General features: G+C 42.4%; 1 protein-coding gene across 1 annotated transcript; it reads right to left on the bottom strand.

The window, feature by feature from the left end:
- Positions 1–884: 884 nt before the first annotated feature.
- LOC103706164 (choline transporter-like protein 3) lies at positions 885–18,183 on the bottom strand. The gene is made up of 3 exons (XM_008790194.3): positions 17,086–18,183; positions 4,552–4,900; positions 885–1,497 (listed from the first exon to the last, which is right to left on the bottom strand). Exons 1-3 carry the CDS (start codon positions 18,108–18,110, stop codon positions 1,234–1,236), a joined length of 1,638 nt encoding a protein of 545 aa, XP_008788416.2. The 5' UTR covers positions 18,111–18,183; the 3' UTR covers positions 885–1,233.
- Positions 18,184–18,730: the final 547 nt, after the last annotated feature.

The raw sequence follows: 18,730 nt of genomic DNA, 5'->3' as shown, positions 1-18,730 counted from the left end.
GGAATGAGCTCAATCAAATAGTTCACCTCGGCGCAGAACCCATGTCTCTCCAACCGTCAGAACCCTGATCGGTTCAGAGTATATGAGTGATCACCGAGGGGCGACACATGATCCTCGAAATCTTCTTTCGCACAATGATAGAAGAGGGTGCTCGGTGCCGTCTCTTTGATGCAAACCCTTGAGACCCACTCAGTCCAGTGGACCAACAACAATGGCAGGAGGCCAAACACCATCAGCTCTGCGGCCAGAAGAGCTTTCCTTCGGGTTCTGACCATCCACAGGAAATCAAGAACATGGTTAGGAACCCTAAAAGAAGAAACCAAATCCAAAAGCGAGGAACGCCAGAAGATCAAGAAACACCGCTACGTACCTTTCTGCGCCCAAGTATGGATCGCCGGAGAATAAATCCAGTGACAACCATGGCAGTTACTACGGTTGCGACGGACCACGTCGGCGTCTCACGGTCTCAGGGAGCGACCGTTCCTCCATGACGACGGAGTTTGAAGTCCCCTCTCTTCTTGGGTTCCAATATCTACATTAAAAAGAAAGAACGCAAGGAGGAAGGAAACCATTGTTTCTTTGAAAGGATTTGAGGGGGAGAGAGAGGATGAAGTCACTAAGAAAGAGGGGCCGGCAGCCATGACGTCATGAGGCTTTGGACGTCGAACAGCCGCCCGTGGTTTTACTTCACATAAGGCCGTTACAAGCGAACACCGGTTTTTCTTGCAAGCTGGAGTTGGGGATCTTGAAAGCCAAAGCTCGGATTTGGTCCGCATAGTCATTTTCTGGTGAGAAACCCCCGAGGCGTAGAGAGAGAGAGAGAGAGAGAAGAAATGTATATGGGGATGCTTGAACTGGAAATGAAAGCAGAAACCTTGAAAAAGTATAACACAGTGCAAGCGAGCAAACATATATTTAGCATCAGAAACACTAGAATGTATTCTGAATCGCCCATGGATTCAATAACAATCCATATGCAAACAGAACTGGAGCAGATAAAGCATATAAGAAGCAACTCACCATCAAAAAAATGTCATACCATGACAACAATTATGATTACATATTTTCTACAGCTGAGGAACATAAGTTCAGATATCATACAAGCGATGATGATTTGGGGGCAAATGTACACACAATTTGTTGACTTCTCTAGTGGCAGCAGAGCGCTTATTACTCGTGAAATCTCCATGAAATGACATTCTCAGAATTATACAAAGAGTAAGAAGCAGATCATTATACAACCAATGGAGTTCTGTTGTTAAGGGAGGGTCTATGATTTCTACTGAGAGGGAGAAGTTCATAGACCTCGTGGACCTCCTGCTTACACACTTCCCCTTTATCCCTGTCTATGGCATAGCACACGTAAATGGTGTCGATAACATTATCCAATACGTGAACAAAGTAACCCAATACCACCATGAGCAGCAACCATGCGAGGGCTGCAACAAGATACATTTCTGCACCCAGAGCACTCGCAGCTTTTAAAATTGCACAAACCTGCTTCAAGGCACAGATGTAGTGATATTCATCAGAAGATAAAACAGAAATGCATGAATTTCGTATTCAGAAAATCTCATCAAACTTAGGTATGTAACAGCATTTAGCACGTGTTATTCATAAGAGCAAGAGAAACAAGAATCTTCTCAAAGTAGATATGTTTTTTTATTGTAGTTTATTGATGTTCCAATTTTAGTGCGTTTGCTCTCAGAAGAATCTTGCTACTGTACAACTCTGGTGTCGTGCACTCCAGAAATGAAAACTAGAATTCGCATGCTTAAATTTCTTATATAAACAATAGATCTCATTATGGCAAGTGTCATGAAAAAGTGAAGAAGCATCATAGAGAGGACCTCTCTCTCTCTCTCTCTCTCTCTGACCACTGCAAACAGTAGAAGGGAAGTGTCCATCTAGTTATGTGTATATACATGTTAGTTTTCTTTTATAACAATGCATACCCAGAAATTCCTAGCTTCAAATTCTCTGGAAGTCCATGAACCACTCAGAAATGTAACATTTTTAAGTTAGTTCTGCCATTACAGAGATTATGAACAAAGCAATGAGCAATACTGATAAATTTTCAGAACTCATTTGTATTGGAGGAGTTCTTCGGAGCTCCAGAATCATGAGGGATGATAAAAGCTAATGTACAATGGATCACAGCCTATGCATTTTTTTAATTTACTTAACCAAATGGTTTGCGAAGATATCTGCTAAGATAATGTGCCATGATAAGATAAGCATAACAAGAATGAGAATGCAAAATGAACATGACTCAAAAACTAAGACAATCCAATATTTACATAGACCAGATACGTGCTGCATGATTTCAGACTAAAATTGAATGAGCTCTGGTCTTCACAGAATCCATCAAAACATAGTTTCTCTTGCAAAACTTAAAAAACCAAAATGCAATTGCATGAAGCATTCAAATAAAGAGAGGTTTACTTATCCCTTGGTCCAAGCTAATAACATCTTTCTTTTCAGCTCGCTGCAACAGATTTCTAGACTGAGACTCAGAAAGATTTATTTATAGAACAAGTTTTTTATTTTAACCTCCTCCATCCTTGGTCTAAAGTCTAAACAATCACAGGATAACATTATGCATGATTAGAACATTGGATTGCCCATAATCTCAACATAAATCCCACCATTAAGCCTTTTCCCAACATGTCCATAACTAGAAATAGTATATTCTAACTATAACTAAAACCTCTTAACTATTTCCTTGGAAAGAAAGTTCTGGTGCTTCCCATACTAAAGTCATTTTACACACTTTTCCAGCATGTTTATGATAGAGTTTTAAATTATTGGTGTTATTCCAACCCTCATGATCCAATAGATTTCCAAATCATTACAGACCTTTTTGCAGGAAGAGTTTCTTTCAACCTTTCGAGTCTCTTGTGAAATATCTAGTGAATATGAAGGTTGACCAGTCTTGATTTTATGGAATGACAAACAGTCAGGTTCCTTCATAATTTTAAACATAATATTAGAAGACAGAAGGCTTGCCTCCATTCAAGTTGTAATCTCTCAGTGTCTCTCTTATCCTCCAAGTCTAATTGCTGTGTAGTAAGTGACCAAGAGATCTTGTGATGGAAGGGTGGAACCTTTAGGTGTACACAGCTCGCTAACAGCATGAGCATCCTCTTGATATCCAACATTACAGCCTCTATATTTGGGCTCATCCTCTTAGTAAGAACTCTCGACTTAGTATAGAAGTTTCATGATACCACTTTGATTCATCTTCCTAAAGTTGGGATCATGTACAATCTACAGGGAGACTAATAGATATGAATATTAGGTTTTTAAGGGATTCCATAGGAATGTTAGCCAAGAAATTTTTCTGCTGATGGGCAAAGAAGGGTGAATTGAGGATTTCTTACGAAAAAGCTAATGTACACCCTCCTTACTCAGTGTCGGTATGCCCGGTACGGGGCGGGGGGAGGTAAATGTTAGCCAAGAAACGGCAGTAAGAAAAAAGTAGAGAGAAAGAAGAGAAATAGAGGGGAAAAGGGACAGGGTAAAGGAAAAGGTGGCTGAAGACTACAAGGAGATTTTGCAAACAAAAGGAGAGGTTACAAGGAGAAAAGGAGGCTGAAGATGGCCCTTTCACTACTTCTGTGTCCAGACAACAGCAAACCAGTCCCTTTCCTGCAAACCTCTCCACTTCTATAAAATTGCTAGCTATAAAATATCGGAGAACAAGTACAAAAGACCACAACAAATGCCACTAATTTTCTTCCAAATCCTTGCAAAGGAAGAAAGAAATCTAAAATCTGAAAGCTATACAAGCCCCTTTATTTTCTCATTGAAGATCCCAAAAGTCTCCAGTATACCATTAAAAGGATGTCATGTTGTCAACAACAAACATTAAACCATTTCTGGAGGGCAAAAAGGCCTGATCCAAGGCCCACTATCAACTCATTTAAGCCCAGCTTTGTTTGTGACATCAGTTCACCATTTCAAGCAGGATTTGAATAGATGCTAAATTTAAAAAAACTAAGGAGATTTTTAAAAATGCAAGCCTAAGAATCAGTAGAATGAAAAGAGTATGCAGAATCTAATTTCGATGAGATTTCAAACAAAACTGTAATTTATCCAAAGCATCTCGGTATAAAAATAGACTATACATGTTCGCCCAAAAATACCACGAAAGACAACTAATCAACCTAAAAACAGATAGCTGGGTGATGACCCTGTTTACAGTCGCGATAATTGTCTGATTAGATGAAAAATACTATGGCATAAACTGAAACACTTCATCTATCACAGGTACATGCATTATTCATTGCTCTCTACAAAAGGACATTGAAGTTACTAGATATAACTAAGGTACACCATACTGAACCAGACGGTACGGGGTGTACCATACCGAACTGTACTAGTTCAATACTGGTATGTGGTAAGAAGGGGCAGATCGCCACTCAGTATGTCGAACCGGTTTATGTACCGGACGTAGTGACATAATAATAAGATGGCACCAGTACAGAGCCTGGTACCGAGATGGTGTACCTTAGATATAACAATGAGAAATTAATAGGCTCAACATACCACTATAGCGTACAACGCCGAGAGAACAAAAATTATTCCAGCCAGTATGCGTGTGGAGACTGTCTCAACAAAAACAGCAGAAAGAAGATTCCGCTTTAGAAGCTCATATGCCATCTTAGCAGCAGAACAGTATCCTTCACCCGTTATCGCAGCAAAGTTTACAGTAAACTTGTTGACAAAGTCGCATGCTGACAGCAAGAAATTAGCACAGCACTTGAGCATTAGATTCACACATCCTTGAGCCACATCTTCTTGCTTTGCACTATCTACAACAGCACGGATGACACGGATAGCACCCATTACCATTCCTGAAAAACATACTGTACCAAAGGAGGGACCAAAAGCATTCCTGCATATATTAGGAAATTAATCATGAAAACCAACGAAATGTTTATATGAAAGTATCTATATACAAATGTATCATAGCATTCATTGGACAAGCAATAAACAATGCTGAGCTTTCTGTTTAACAACATCTGTGACTCAGGTTTTAAATCCCAGTCCTAAACATGGTATTGGTCAAGGACTGGGTTGGGACAGTATTATCTGGATGCTCGAGCTGGGTTGGCATCCTAGTAATTCATCGGGACACCCTTTTTTGCTGTTGTTTATTATTTTAATGATTGTTTTGAGGGAGTTTAGGGTTTCTCCGTCATAATTTAGGATTAGGGCGGGTTTTGTCTTTTTGGAGCTGATGACTGGATTTATAGTGTTGGTACCAGCACCTATTTGGTATTAGGTTTATGGTGTCATATGAAGATGTAATAGGCTATTGTATGAAGAGTGTCGGTTTCACATTGTGGATTTGTTGAAAAAAAGCAGTTAGTTTGCCTCATAAATAATAACAATTCTGGTTTTGGAAATTTCTCTTTCAAAAGCTAATAATAAAATATAAGTATTGCTTCCCAACTTCCAAACCTTGCTTGTACAAAAGATACATAATGGAGAAAAGAAGCTACATTTGTTCAATGACTTGGATAGGTGACCAACTATTTTACGTTTTCAAGTATTTTCTAGCCTCTAACCACTCTTCTAGAAGAATGTTAAAACAAAGCAGAAAACAGAATAAAATAGCCACAGCATATAGAATCATGAGTCTATGCTAAATTCCATATCTAATTTTGAAAATAGAACAAAATAGCCACCGCAAATATAACCAGAATAAAACAGAGCAAACAGCCACAGCAAAGAGAATCATGAGTCTATGTTATAGTCCGTATCTAAATTTGAAAAATCTACAATATTCAATGTCATCGAGCAAAAGCAAACACCCTGTCATCAAAGAGATGCCGAACCTGTACCAATAGGCGTACCGGTGGCCTACCAGATCAGTTCGGCTTGTTCAGAACCGAAATCGGTGCCGGGCCCATACCGAACCAGACCCAGCCAGAGCCGGAGAAGACGAAGGCCTAGAGAGAGCGAGTGGGGGAGGGAGGGAGGGAGGGAGGAGAGGCCTCCGCCGCCCGTGAAGGGCCGCAAGGGGGGAGCGGGGGGCGGAGGCCAAGGCCGCTGCCGCGACCTCCCCCGCTTTCTCTCTCCTCTTCTTACCTTCCGGCTCTGGCTGGGTTCAGCCAGTACGGGCTCTGTACCATTTTCTACGGCTGAACCGTACCGGTCAGGATCCGGACCGGTACGGTACGTGCTGAACCGCTGGTACGGGCCGGTTCAACATACCATGCTGTCATCCATAATCATCACTATCAAGCCTCACTGCCTTACCAAATTATTTTGGAATTATCTGTATGAATCCTCATTTAACAATCTTTTCCAATGAGCTTTTTACATCCACTGTTACTGCTATATTATGTTCCATATCTAAATTTGAAAAATCTACAATATTCAATATCATCAAGCAAAAGCAAACACACTGCCATCCCTAATCATCACCATCAAGCCTCACTGCCTTACCAAATTATTTTGAATCATCTGTATGAATCTTCATTTAACAATCTTTCCCATGAGCTTTTTGCATCCACTGTTACTGCTCCATCAATGCTAGTGTAGGCCCTCCTCTCCCTTCTTTAGACTCTTTAGCATAGATTCAAACACCTCTCCTTATCAGGGACTGATCACTGGCAGCTCCAATGCCTCTAATGCAGCCATTCTTAATTCTAACCTTCTTAGCTTTACCATACATCCACATCAATATTCTCATATATGCCATGTTCATCATGTTCTCTTACACCTCTTGTTGCCCAGTATTAGAAAGCATACAACAGTATGGTCCTTTCTGCCATTTAAGAAAAGGAAAAATCCCCTCTGCTGAGGAACACATGAGATGCATAACACGATAAGCATCTCTCCACTTTATCCACTTAGTGCTAATCCTTTTGAATGCATTAGTCTATCGTGTCATTGTTTATTTTACAATTGGATCCAAGAAAGCAGAACTTATTGCTATGTAGTATGTCTTGGCCATCAAATGAGACCTCCCTTTCATTTGTAGTCCACTGGAATTCCATTTGTCTTTACTGACTTTAAGGCCCTTCTTTTAAGATTTTCCACCATAATTCCACATGAAAATTTAACCTCATCCTTTTCTCATACATCAGCATCATATCATTTGAACATAACATATTAACTATAATATATTTTGCTGAATATTGGCAGCGAGTTCATCTACAGTGAAGCTGATAACAATGTGGTATATCTTTGCCATTAATTTTAATGAAGGCCTCACTTTGCATGTATTTATGTATCTATGTATGCCAGTTGAAATCATATTCCAACGGAACAGTCAGATCTCATCCACTTCTCACCATATCTTACAAAAATAACAAACACTAATACATTTTCTTAAATATTAGCAATAAGTTCAACTAAGACTAGTCTTGGGATGCAGAATTTATAGTTAATCCTCAATGTGAACTCACTGCAGCTGCAAATTTACTTGCCTCGCCATAACCACTGGCAACTGTCACTGCCTTAAGATACATGCCATCAACAATTCAAGGTATAACTTATTCAAAACTTACTTCCCTAATGACCAGGAAATTGCACCTCATAATACTCTTCATATGCTTTCTCCAAGTCGATAAAACCATGTCTAGGTTTTCTGCTTCTCTCAAAACCTTCCCATCTATTGCCTAAGCAAAAAGATAGCCTCCATTATTTACCTACCGAACATATGGCTATAATTTAGAGGTTTTTCTTTGCCTTAATTCTTCGTTCTATCACTCTTTCCCATAATTTCCAAGCATGGAACATAAGTTTGATTTTATTAACAGTTGGTGCAAATTTATGAATCAACTTTATGCAATGGCTCATGCCGAGAACGAAAAAGGGGTTCCTATGAAGTCTGTACCGCTTAACACCAGCCAGCACAAATTAACACTAATTAAAATGCATAATACAGCAGTAAGCCTCCCCATCCCCCCTTCAAAGACACATCATGCCCATACCTAGCCAGCATGGTATTTACTATATGGTGCAGAGCAATAGGTATTGACACCTAAATCCTTGCAACCCATCATTTAATTCCATATCCTATTTGGTTCAATGCATAAGTTGCAATGTAGTGAATAGTGTTTAATGAAAAAAGGTCTTTAAAGAAAACAAATGAAAAACTGGCTTATTTGAGAGCATAATGCCAGCTAAGGAAACGATCATAATCATACCATCAGAAGCCATGTCCCAACAAATTGGGTTCAGCTATATAAATCATCCATCACCAAGCATTCCCATCTAGGAGTCCTCTAACATTATATTAAGATTTTCAATATCCTTTTTTTAACACAACTTCTAGCTTTCTCAGTTTAGGTTTTCCCTTCCTCCTTTTAAATCCTTCAACTTAGAAGCCTTCCACCTTAGGTATGGAAATGAATATGGAAACAAAGTGCTCATAATTTAAGGATCATAATTAGGATAACCGTGAGGGTCACCACTAGATGACAAAAAATTAAAAATAGTATTGGTAGCATAACATGTAATGTCCGGGCCCAGAACCTACTAGGCCCAATAAGAAATGGGCCCAGTTAAGGGTTTGGGCCCAAATTTCACTGTGGGCAGTGCTGTATAATGATTGAAAAAAAAAAAAAAAAACGAAGGGATAAGACCGACAGGGAGGGGTTACCGCACCCCCTGCTGGCAGCCGATGCCGGCGCGCCGGAGACAGGGGGGGCGGCGGCCAGTCCCGAAGTATGGAGGAAAGGAGAGGATGGGACCTCTCAGAGGGGGGTTTCATCCTCTAAACAAATATTTAAGCCTCTGCCGGCAACCCCAAATCACAGACCCCCCTAAACACCGAACGAGAGAAAGAGAGAGAGGGTTTGCCAAACCTACTTCTGTCGCCGGAGAAGGTGCTCGTGGCTTCTTCCAAAAGCTAGGTAAGCCCTCTACCTTCTCTCCTCCTGATTTATTCAAGATAACAAAGAAAGAAACAAAGACAGAAAGGAAGGGGAAGAAACAGGGCTCACCGCGTGCGGCCGCGAGCATCGCCGGTGCCGCTGGCCCCGGCCGCGAGCACCGCGGCGTTGCAGTCGGCCGTGAGCGCCACGACCACCGCGGGGAGCGGCCGTGGGCTCAGTCGCGGGCATCCCGCGACGCCGCTAGCTCTCCCGGCGCGTCTCTCCTCCGCGGGAGAAGGGAGGGCCGCCGTAGGCGCCGCCGGTCTCGACTGGCCCTCCCGAGAGCCCCATCGCCCTCCTCTCAAGCTCCAGCTTGGGATCTTCCTTCCCTTGTGTTCACGGGAGAAGAGGGGGAAGGTGAGAGGAAGAAGAGAAGAAGAAAGAAGGGAGGAGATCGGGATGAAAGAGACGAAGGGAGAAGAAGCTTCGGCCGAGGACGCCGCGAGCCCGGCGGCAGGCGCCGCCGGCCGTGGCCCGACCTCTCTCGAGCTCACTTTCCTCCCTTCACGGGAGAAGAAAGGGGGAAGGAAAAGAGGGATCGGGAGAGAAGGAAGGAAAGAGAGGAGGAGGGGAGGAAGCTTCGGGAAGGAGAAGAAAAGAAGAAGGAGAAAAAAAAAAAAGAAGAAAAAGAAAAAGAAAAAGGGAAAGGGTTTAGCCAAATTTGACTAAACCCGAGCCCAATCAAATTGGGCTAAGTCTGGACAAGCCAGACTATAAATTTAACCAATTAAAGCCCAATTCAAGCCAATGTAATTAATTTGGGGGCCAAATTGATCCCGGATTGACCCTGACTCAGGCCCAAACGGGTCACAGTGACCCTAAACCCGAAATTAAACCCAATTAAGCTGGGAATTAAGCTTAGTGGCCAATTGGAAGGCCAATTAAGACTTATGAGCCCAGCCAAGACCCCAATACAGAGGAATTAGGCTTGGGCTAAATTTCAGGTAGAAAAGAAAATAACATATTGTTATTATGACATGATTTTAGGTGATTAAGGATCTATCACCTGGACTTGAGCAATTTGGAAAGCGAATTGAGGTAAGTAATCTGTCTTAATCCTATCGTAGATCTTGTAATACGTTTTATAAGATGAACCAGTGTTTTTTTATACAATTTGAATTGTATGCATGATTAGTGAAGAATGTAAGTAACCTGTCCTAATCCTGTTATGGATCATATTATGTTATTAATGTTTCCTAAGCATTTATTTTAAGTATATATGTTTCATGCCTGATATGTTACAATGCATAAGTAACTTGCATGATCCCAGAAGCTATGGCTATGTATGCGACATGATGATACTGATATTTTAATCATGCATGTAAGTTTATAAAGTCTTAGTTAGCCAAGAGGCACTGTAACGGGCTCAAAGATGCTACTGATCGAATGCAACTGAGCTGGCCTTGCTAGTGGCCGAGAATAACTTCGCTGGCCTTGCTAGTGGCCGAGAATGACTAGCTGGCCCCGCCAGTGGCCGAATGGACTTCGTAGTAGCATCCGAGAGAAAAAGGACCACGGCATGCCGGGGGGCACGGTTTCATATGCATATATTATGAAAATTGTTGTGATTTGCACTACTGCTTTGTTTAAATCGCATACTTATTATGCCATGATGATTATTAGATAAACATGCATGTCAGCTTCTCAAAATCCTGATTTACATGTTTAGTCTACTGGTTGATCCGGTAGGATTATGCAGGATTACTTACTGAGCCGTGTAGCTCATATCCGTTTATTTACTTTTTTCTTTCAGATCCTCACCACTGATAGCTGCCAGAGACACGTTAATTTGGTATTAGCGCTTCTTTCTTTTGGGGTAAAGCAAGTATATACTTTTGTGTATATAAACTACGTAGAAGCTCTGTATTTGGGTACTGACCAGCATGTTGTACTAGATGAATACACATGAAAAGATTTGGTTGGTTTGACTACCCTATTTCCCAGGTATGAGGCTGCGTGCTATTGTGGGCGGTAGTCGGCAATAGCACGGCCGTGTCACGGATCCGGATCCGGGGCGTGACATCTCGTGGTATCAGAGCAATAGGTTAACCATGAGTAAAAAAAAAAAAAAAATTTTAAGGAAATGGGTAGTTAAGTCTCATTTAGTGAGATTCCGCATAACCGGAAAGGAAAGAAAAGATTTTATTGGTCGTATCATCGGTCAGTCACGAAAATTGCTTGACACAAATATTTTGATAGGTGATAATGAGCAACAAAAAGAAAGAAGCTAGGGCTAATACAAAGCCATTCTAGGGGCATGATTGTGACAGGTATGGTATTAGAGCTTAAGATTTAAGACTACTAAGGATTTTGGTGTTTTGAATCAGAATGCTAACGAGCCATGCCAAAATAAGAAAAAGCTATTTTGGAGATTTCTCGACGGAGTAATTTGTATTTTGGATTATGATTAAATTAAATTTTGACTGATGTTAAGTGGAATACTAGCCATGGAATATTAAAGTACATTGTGATTATTTATGTATCAGTATATAGGTGATATTGGAAGTTTAACTTGGTACTGGGTACTGTGGATGATACTTCTAGTTTGAAGTTAATTATTTTGATAGCAGGATAGGGTTTATTCATAAGTTGTTTAAGGCTTGGACAAGGAAAGCTTTTATATTCTTCGAGGTTAAAATCTGTATGACAATTATGCATGAAACTATTGTATAGAAGGAAAATATATCTGAGAATGACATTTAAGAGTTTCTCCTTTGTTTACTTGGAATGTGACATATTAGATCTTTTCAAATTACAATGCAAGATTGGTATTTTGATTGGAAGTCATTTAGTAAATTCTGGGATAATTTCCAATCTTGAAGAATATTTTTGGCTCATTTTATATGAATGAAGTTGCTGAAAATGTAAAATTTATTTAAAGCATCGTTACTTATTTAAGGGGATCTTATGTTGGGATACCCTTTCTTTACTCGTTCATGAAAAGGCAAAAGGAAGTTCTAGCTAAGTAACATACGATCTAGATGGAGGAAAGATTTGAAGTGCAAATACAGATGAGGAATTAAATAGTTCTGTTTGTAGGCAAATAGTATGTTGATCAAAAGTTATTTGTGAATTCAAAGGAATTTGATCAGAATGCGCAGCGAAAACATAGTGATCGGAATTATTTATCTAAGTTGGCCAGAAGTATTATTCTTTTGATTCAAAAAGTTTTGATCTGTTTTCTTGTATAGTAAGATTTTTTTTGGATAAATAAAAGGAGAATGTTCTGATTTCTGGATAGCACTGTGCTATCCTAAATTCTCCAGTTTTATGTCGTGCTAAGAAATTCTTAGCATCTCGAGACTAGAATTAACGGATCATCAATTTTGATCTCAGATCTGGAATATGCTGATATAAACCTCCGTCCTCCTAAACTTGAAGCTTGAGTTTCTTTAATTAATATCAACCCTCCATCTGATTGAAAGAAATTGAGGTTGTCAGTAGACTACAAGGAATTTCTATCCAGAGTGGATTAGAGTTGTTTATGATCTAATCTTGTGATAGATCGGTTAATCAAGAGAAGTTGATATTTTGACAAAGAAACTTGATCTTCTTATTCAGAATTAAGATGTTGATTCTATGAATAATCTGGAGAGAGAGAGCTGTATAATTTTCACCAGTGAGTTTTTCTAGTATTGGCAACTCCCGGGAGAATCTTGGCATCTTAAATTTAGTATTAACGGATTGATGGTGCCTTGGTTGGGCTTAGATCTGAAATGTTCCCTACTCCTAGCTATGACATCTTCGATCTACCTATCTAAAAGGGGTTTGAAGTTTTGCTAGGATAAAAGTTGATCGTAAAATTGTAGGCAGGGTTAAGAGAAGAAAGAAGATTATAGATTATGAAAAGTATTTGATGCTAATGCTCTCACCTATTTTTGTTAAGCCGATTACGATCTTTGTGTGGACTTAACTGAAAGCAATTAATTTCTCGGGCCAAGGATTATAGCATCTAAGGAGGGAAGATTAGTCTTCTTTTGGAAGAGATCAAAAGAACTCCTATATCATAAATAGAAGGGATCAAGTTTTGAGATGCCATGATTTTGCTAAAATCTTATCAGCAAGCATTTTAAGAGGGAGACTAACCGAGAACTAGAGGGTGACTCGATGGTTGAATACTTTTAAAGCCTGAACCTTAAGGTATGACTAATTTCGAGGACGAAATTTATTTTAAGGGGGGTAGGATGTAATGTCCGGGCCCAGAACCTACTAGGCCCAATAAGAAATGGGCCCAGTTAAGGGTTTGGGCCCAAATTTCACTGTGGGCAGTGCTGTATAATGATTGAAAAAAAAAAAAAACGAAGGGATAAGACCGACAGGGAGGGGTTACCGCACCCCCTGCTGGCAGCCGATGCCGGCGCGCCGGAGACAGGGGGGGCGGCGGCCAGTCCCGAAGTATGGAGGAAAGGAGAGGATGGGACCTCTCAGAGGGGGGTTTCATCCTCTAAACAAATATTTAAGCCTCTGCCGGCAACCCCAAATCACAGACCCCCCTAAACACCGAACGAGAGAAAGAGAGAGAGGGTTTGCCAAACCTACTTCTGTCGCCGGAGAAGGTGCTCGTGGCTTCTTCCAAAAGCTAGGTAAGCCCTCTACCTTCTCTCCTCCTGATTTATTCAAGATAACAAAGAAAGAAACAAAGACAGAAAGGAAGGGGAAGAAACAGGGCTCACCGCGTGCGGCCGCGAGCATCGCCGGTGCCGCTGGCCCCGGCCGCGAGCACCGCGGCGTTGCAGTCGGCCGTGAGCGCCACGACCACCGCGGGGAGCGGCCGTGGGCTCAGTCGCGGGCATCCCGCGACGCCGCTAGCTCTCCCGGCGCGTCTCTCCTCCGCGGGAGAAGGGAGGGCCGCCGTAGGCGCCGCCGGTCTCGACTGGCCCTCCCGAGAGCCCCATCGCCCTCCTCTCAAGCTCCAGCTTGGGATCTTCCTTCCCTTGTGTTCACGGGAGAAGAGGGGGAAGGTGAGAGGAAGAAGAGAAGAAGAAAGAAGGGAGGAGATCGGGATGAAAGAGACGAAGGGAGAAGAAGCTTCGGCCGAGGACGCCGCGAGCCCGGCGGCAGGCGCCGCCGGCCGTGGCCCGACCTCTCTCGAGCTCACTTTCCTCCCTTCACGGGAGAAGAAAGGGGGAAGGAAAAGAGGGATCGGGAGAGAAGGAAGGAAAGAGAGGAGGAGGGGAGGAAGCTTCGGGAAGGAGAAGAAAAGAAGAAGGAGAAAAAAAAAAAAAGAAGAAAAAGAAAAAGAAAAAGGGAAAGGGTTTAGCCAAATTTGACTAAACCCGAGCCCAATCAAATTGGGCTAAGTCTGGACAAGCCAGACTATAAATTTAACCAATTAAAGCCCAATTCAAGCCAATGTAATTAATTTGGGGGCCAAATTGATCCCGGATTGACCCTGACTCAGGCCCAAACGGGTCACAGTGACCCTAAACCCGAAATTAAACCCAATTAAGCTGGGAATTAAGCTTAGTGGCCAATTGGAAGGCCAATTAAGACTTATGAGCCCAGCCAAGACCCCAATACAGAGGAATTAGGCTTGGGCTAAATTTCAGGTAGAAAAGAAAATAACATATTGTTATTATGACATGATTTTAGGTGATTAAGGATCTATCACCTGGACTTGAGCAATTTGGAAAGCGAATTGAGGTAAGTAATCTGTCTTAATCCTATCGTAGATCTTGTAATACGTTTTATAAGATGAACCAGTGTTTTTTTATACAATTTGAATTGTATGCATGATTAGTGAAGAATGTAAGTAACCTGTCCTAATCCTGTTATGGATCATATTATGTTATTAATGTTTCCTAAGCATTTATTTTAAGTATATATGTTTCATGCCTGATATGTTACAATGCATAAGTAACTTGCATGATCCCAGAAGCTATGGCTATGTATGCGACATGATGATACTGATATTTTAATCATGCATGTAAGTTTATAAAGTCTTAGTTAGCCAAGAGGCACTGTAACGGGCTCAAAGATGCTACTGATCGAATGCAACTGAGCTGGCCTTGCTAGTGGCCGAGAATAACTTCGCTGGCCTTGCTAGTGGCCGAGAATGACTAGCTGGCCCCGCCAGTGGCCGAATGGACTTCGTAGTAGCATCCGAGAGAAAAAGGACCACGGCATGCCGGGGGGCACGGTTTCATATGCATATATTATGAAAATTATTGTGATTTGCACTACTGCTTTGTTTAAATCGCATACTTATTATGCCATGATGATTATTAGATAAACATGCATGTCAGCTTCTCAAAACCCTGATTTACATGTTTAGTCTACTGGTTGATCCGGTAGGATTATGCAGGATTACTTACTGAGCCGTGTAGCTCATATCCGTTTATTTACTTTTTTTTTTCAGATCCTCACCACTGATAGCTGCCAGAGACACGTTAATTTGGTATTAGCGCTTCTTTCTTTTGGGGTAAAGCAAGTATATACTTTTGTGTATATAAACTACGTAGAAGCTCTGTATTTGGGTACTGACCAGCATGTTGTACTAGATGAATACACATGAAAAGATTTGGTTGGTTTGACTACCCTATTTCCCAGGTATGAGGCTGCGTGCTATTGTGGGCGGTAGTCGGCAATAGCACGGCCGTGTCACGGATCCGGATCCGGGGCGTGACATAACATACATAACCAAAAGGCCCGCATCCCTACCAAAATAGCTGCAGTTTCATTTTTTTTTTTACCTCTTCCAAACTATCATAGCAACCTTTCCCACTAATGATATTTTGTGCAATCCATGAATCAACCTAATATAGCTATCTTAGCCAAATAAACTCTTCCTGTGCAGTTTTGTAATCAATCATATTTCTCCAAAGCCCAAACCACCTCTTCTCCAATCCTAAACCTTCAGAACTACTCACAAGTAAGTGCTCTCATTTGGTCCAGCTTTTTCAACCTGACCGCCTTAGCTCTTGGTCTTGTCCTTGCGACGTTATCCCAATAGCCAACACTAAATTCCCATTTTGGTCAACCACCATTTAATCTCTACAAGAAGTCGCTAGGGAAAATCCTTAGCTGCATTGTCGCAAGAAGGCTTACTAGTAGATGAGGAGCACAAATAGATTAAATGTTGCTAGTTTATCACTTTACTGTAACCTCAAAAGATCTTATCCAACTAATCTCATCATATGCATACAATTTCCCAACATTAAGTCCAAACTCAAGTATGTAACTAATAGTTCGCCAACCTCACAGCCATACCAACAGTGCCCAACTAAAAAGCCATTTTGTTGTCCTTTTAAATTGCAATTGAGGGATTCCTTTATATTTTACTCTTAGTGTAACTATCAACTAAATCAAAAGAATATTAAAAGTTCACCAATTTCCAAAGGTTGTCATAGTCCTTTTATTCAGGACAAAAATGAAATCCTTAATCTTGGCAGCCTTTGAATTCTTGGGAAATGAAGCACCATTGTCAGAAAAAGTGCCATTCTGAGAATACTTTTGAGATCCTCAAGTAAATAGTATAAGTTTTTTTTTAAATATGATCATAGTTAAGTGACTATGGTTAAATCTAGCAATAAGACTTCTAAAGTTTACACAAAGAATCTGGTAGCAGTTACCCATATTGTCAGCTCTCTAAGTTTAAAAGAAGCTCTTGCAGTTTGTATGCTTTGCAAAGTTTAACAAGTCAACCTCATCAAATAGGATAACTTCTGGGCAAGAGTGATCAGGATGCGCTGCCCGGTCAGAAATGCCCACCCAACTTTCTCTACGACCACAATATTTTGGAAAGGAAAATTACTAGATGTGCTACGTTAAGGAAACGCACACCTATGTTCACCTCAATAAAAATTTCAGCCTACAACTAAAGAAATCTAAGCAAGTCGAAATCTAGTTTTCTTTTCTCATCTAGCATCATATATATTTTCTTTGCTGGAACAAGGAAAGTTCAATTTTTGTCCTAAAGATCAAAAGCAAGCAAGCAAATGAAAACCAGAGCATGGATTACATCTCGTTTCTACATGGACAATTAAATTGTAAGTCGACCTCATGAGTTCACGAATGCAGCATCGTGACCACATAATCTAAACTACATACCAATCTACCGAAAAAGAGATGCATCTTGAACAAGGGAAATTACTGTATAAACCGGCCAGTATAACCAGAGAGCCACCATTAGTTCTCTTTCCAGCTAGCAGAAAGAAAGATGGAAAGGGGATAAGAACATCAATCATACCTCAAAGAGCTCCTTATGTTTCGGATATGCTTGGACCGCTCCTTGGAGAAGTACCACTGAGCGATCGTCCCACTAATGACATACACCTGTGCTTCCACCATTGTCGCCACTGACCAAACCATCGTGATGATCGCCAGCGCAAAGTATGCCGGCACCCATCCATCCTGCCTCCAAACACACAAATAATACTCCCCACCGGCGCCCTCCTTCTCCTTCGGCACCACCTTCCCGTTCCAGGTCGAATACACCAAGAACACCACAATTGGGGTGAAGTACACCAGGAGCCCGAGTCCCAACGCAGGAAGAATGGCGAGCAGGCTGATGTTGCTGGCGAGGGCGGCGGCGGATATCCGGACGATCCGCACGGTCAGCTCGACGCGGTGCCAGTTGGCGACGATGATCCAAAGGATGATAGCGATGAGGAGGAAAATAAAGATGAGGGTGAGGATTCGGTAGGCGAGAGGGAAGGAGTGGCGGCACCCGTGGCTGAGGGCGCAGGCGGCGAACCAGTAGACATTGACGAAGGCCGGGATGAGGATGAAGAAGGGAAGGGCAGTGTACACCACTTGTTTGGGGTAATGGCGAAGGATCCAGAGGACAGCGAGGGCGATGGGGCCGGAGAGGAGGAGGGTGACGACGAGAGTCCAGATGAGATCCTTCAAGAAAGGGGAAGAAGAGGAGGAGTAGAGGGAGAGGGAGAGCGAGAGAGTATTGGAGGAGGGGAGGACGCAGGAGGAGGAGGCGGGGTCGAAGACGAAGGAGGAGACGCGGGAGGCGGCGGGGTTGCGGCGGGCGACAGCGACGAGGCCGAGGGCGATGGTGGAAAGAGAGAGGAGGAGGAAGAGTATGAGAGCGGGAAGGTCGCGAAGGGGGCGAGGGCCGTGCTGGTAGGAGATCGGGGGGTACTGGTCGTCGTCGTCGGCGTCCTGCGGGGGGGCGGCGGGGTCGGCGGCGGAGAGGAGGGGCTGGGTGGAGGCGGAGGGGTCGTACAGGATGGACGGCTTGGTCTCTTCGCCGCCTCCCATCAGACGGCTCGTGTGGGATGGACGGGTTGGAGATCTCCGGGTCCGGAGTTGGACGATGAAGGTAGGAAATGCCAGCGTCCAAGGCCTGATGAAATCAAATAAGATCCGGAAAGGGAAAGGGTGTTTTAGTCTTTTGGAAGCAGCGCGAGGTTTGTTTGTTTTGTTTTTTTTTTTTTTTTTGCTGAAGTAAGTGTCGAGGTTTGTTTGTTTGCAGAGCCGTTTTTTATAAGGAAAATTCTCTGGGGGCGCCCGCTCACGCACGTGAGAAGTTCCCTTGCCACCCACCAACCGGAACAAATTCTACCGAATTCACCACCCGTTTCGGTCCACGTGGCTGGAGAACATGTCGTGTGGGGACCACGGGTGCGACATTAGCTTGGCTCTTGGATGGGGACGATGGGGCATGCTGTGGAGGGCGTATGAGAGACACGTGGACTGTTGCTGTAAGGTGTACGGAGGACCGCGGCTTCTCGTTAACTAACGAAGACCGAAGGTACGGTTCGCATGCGATTAAGAATTAAATCCAATTCGATCCACTTGAAAAGTTACGTAGCCGTTCGACGTGGCACGACGAGATTAGTGTAGTTCGTAGAAGTTGGAGTGGTCCGCATGAAGCTAGA

Source organism: Phoenix dactylifera, chromosome 2 (genome assembly GCF_009389715.1).
Source record: "Phoenix dactylifera cultivar Barhee BC4 chromosome 2, palm_55x_up_171113_PBpolish2nd_filt_p, whole genome shotgun sequence".
Taxonomy (NCBI): domain Eukaryota; kingdom Viridiplantae; phylum Streptophyta; class Magnoliopsida; order Arecales; family Arecaceae; genus Phoenix; species Phoenix dactylifera.
This window is presented reverse-complemented; position numbering and strand designations above follow the sequence as displayed.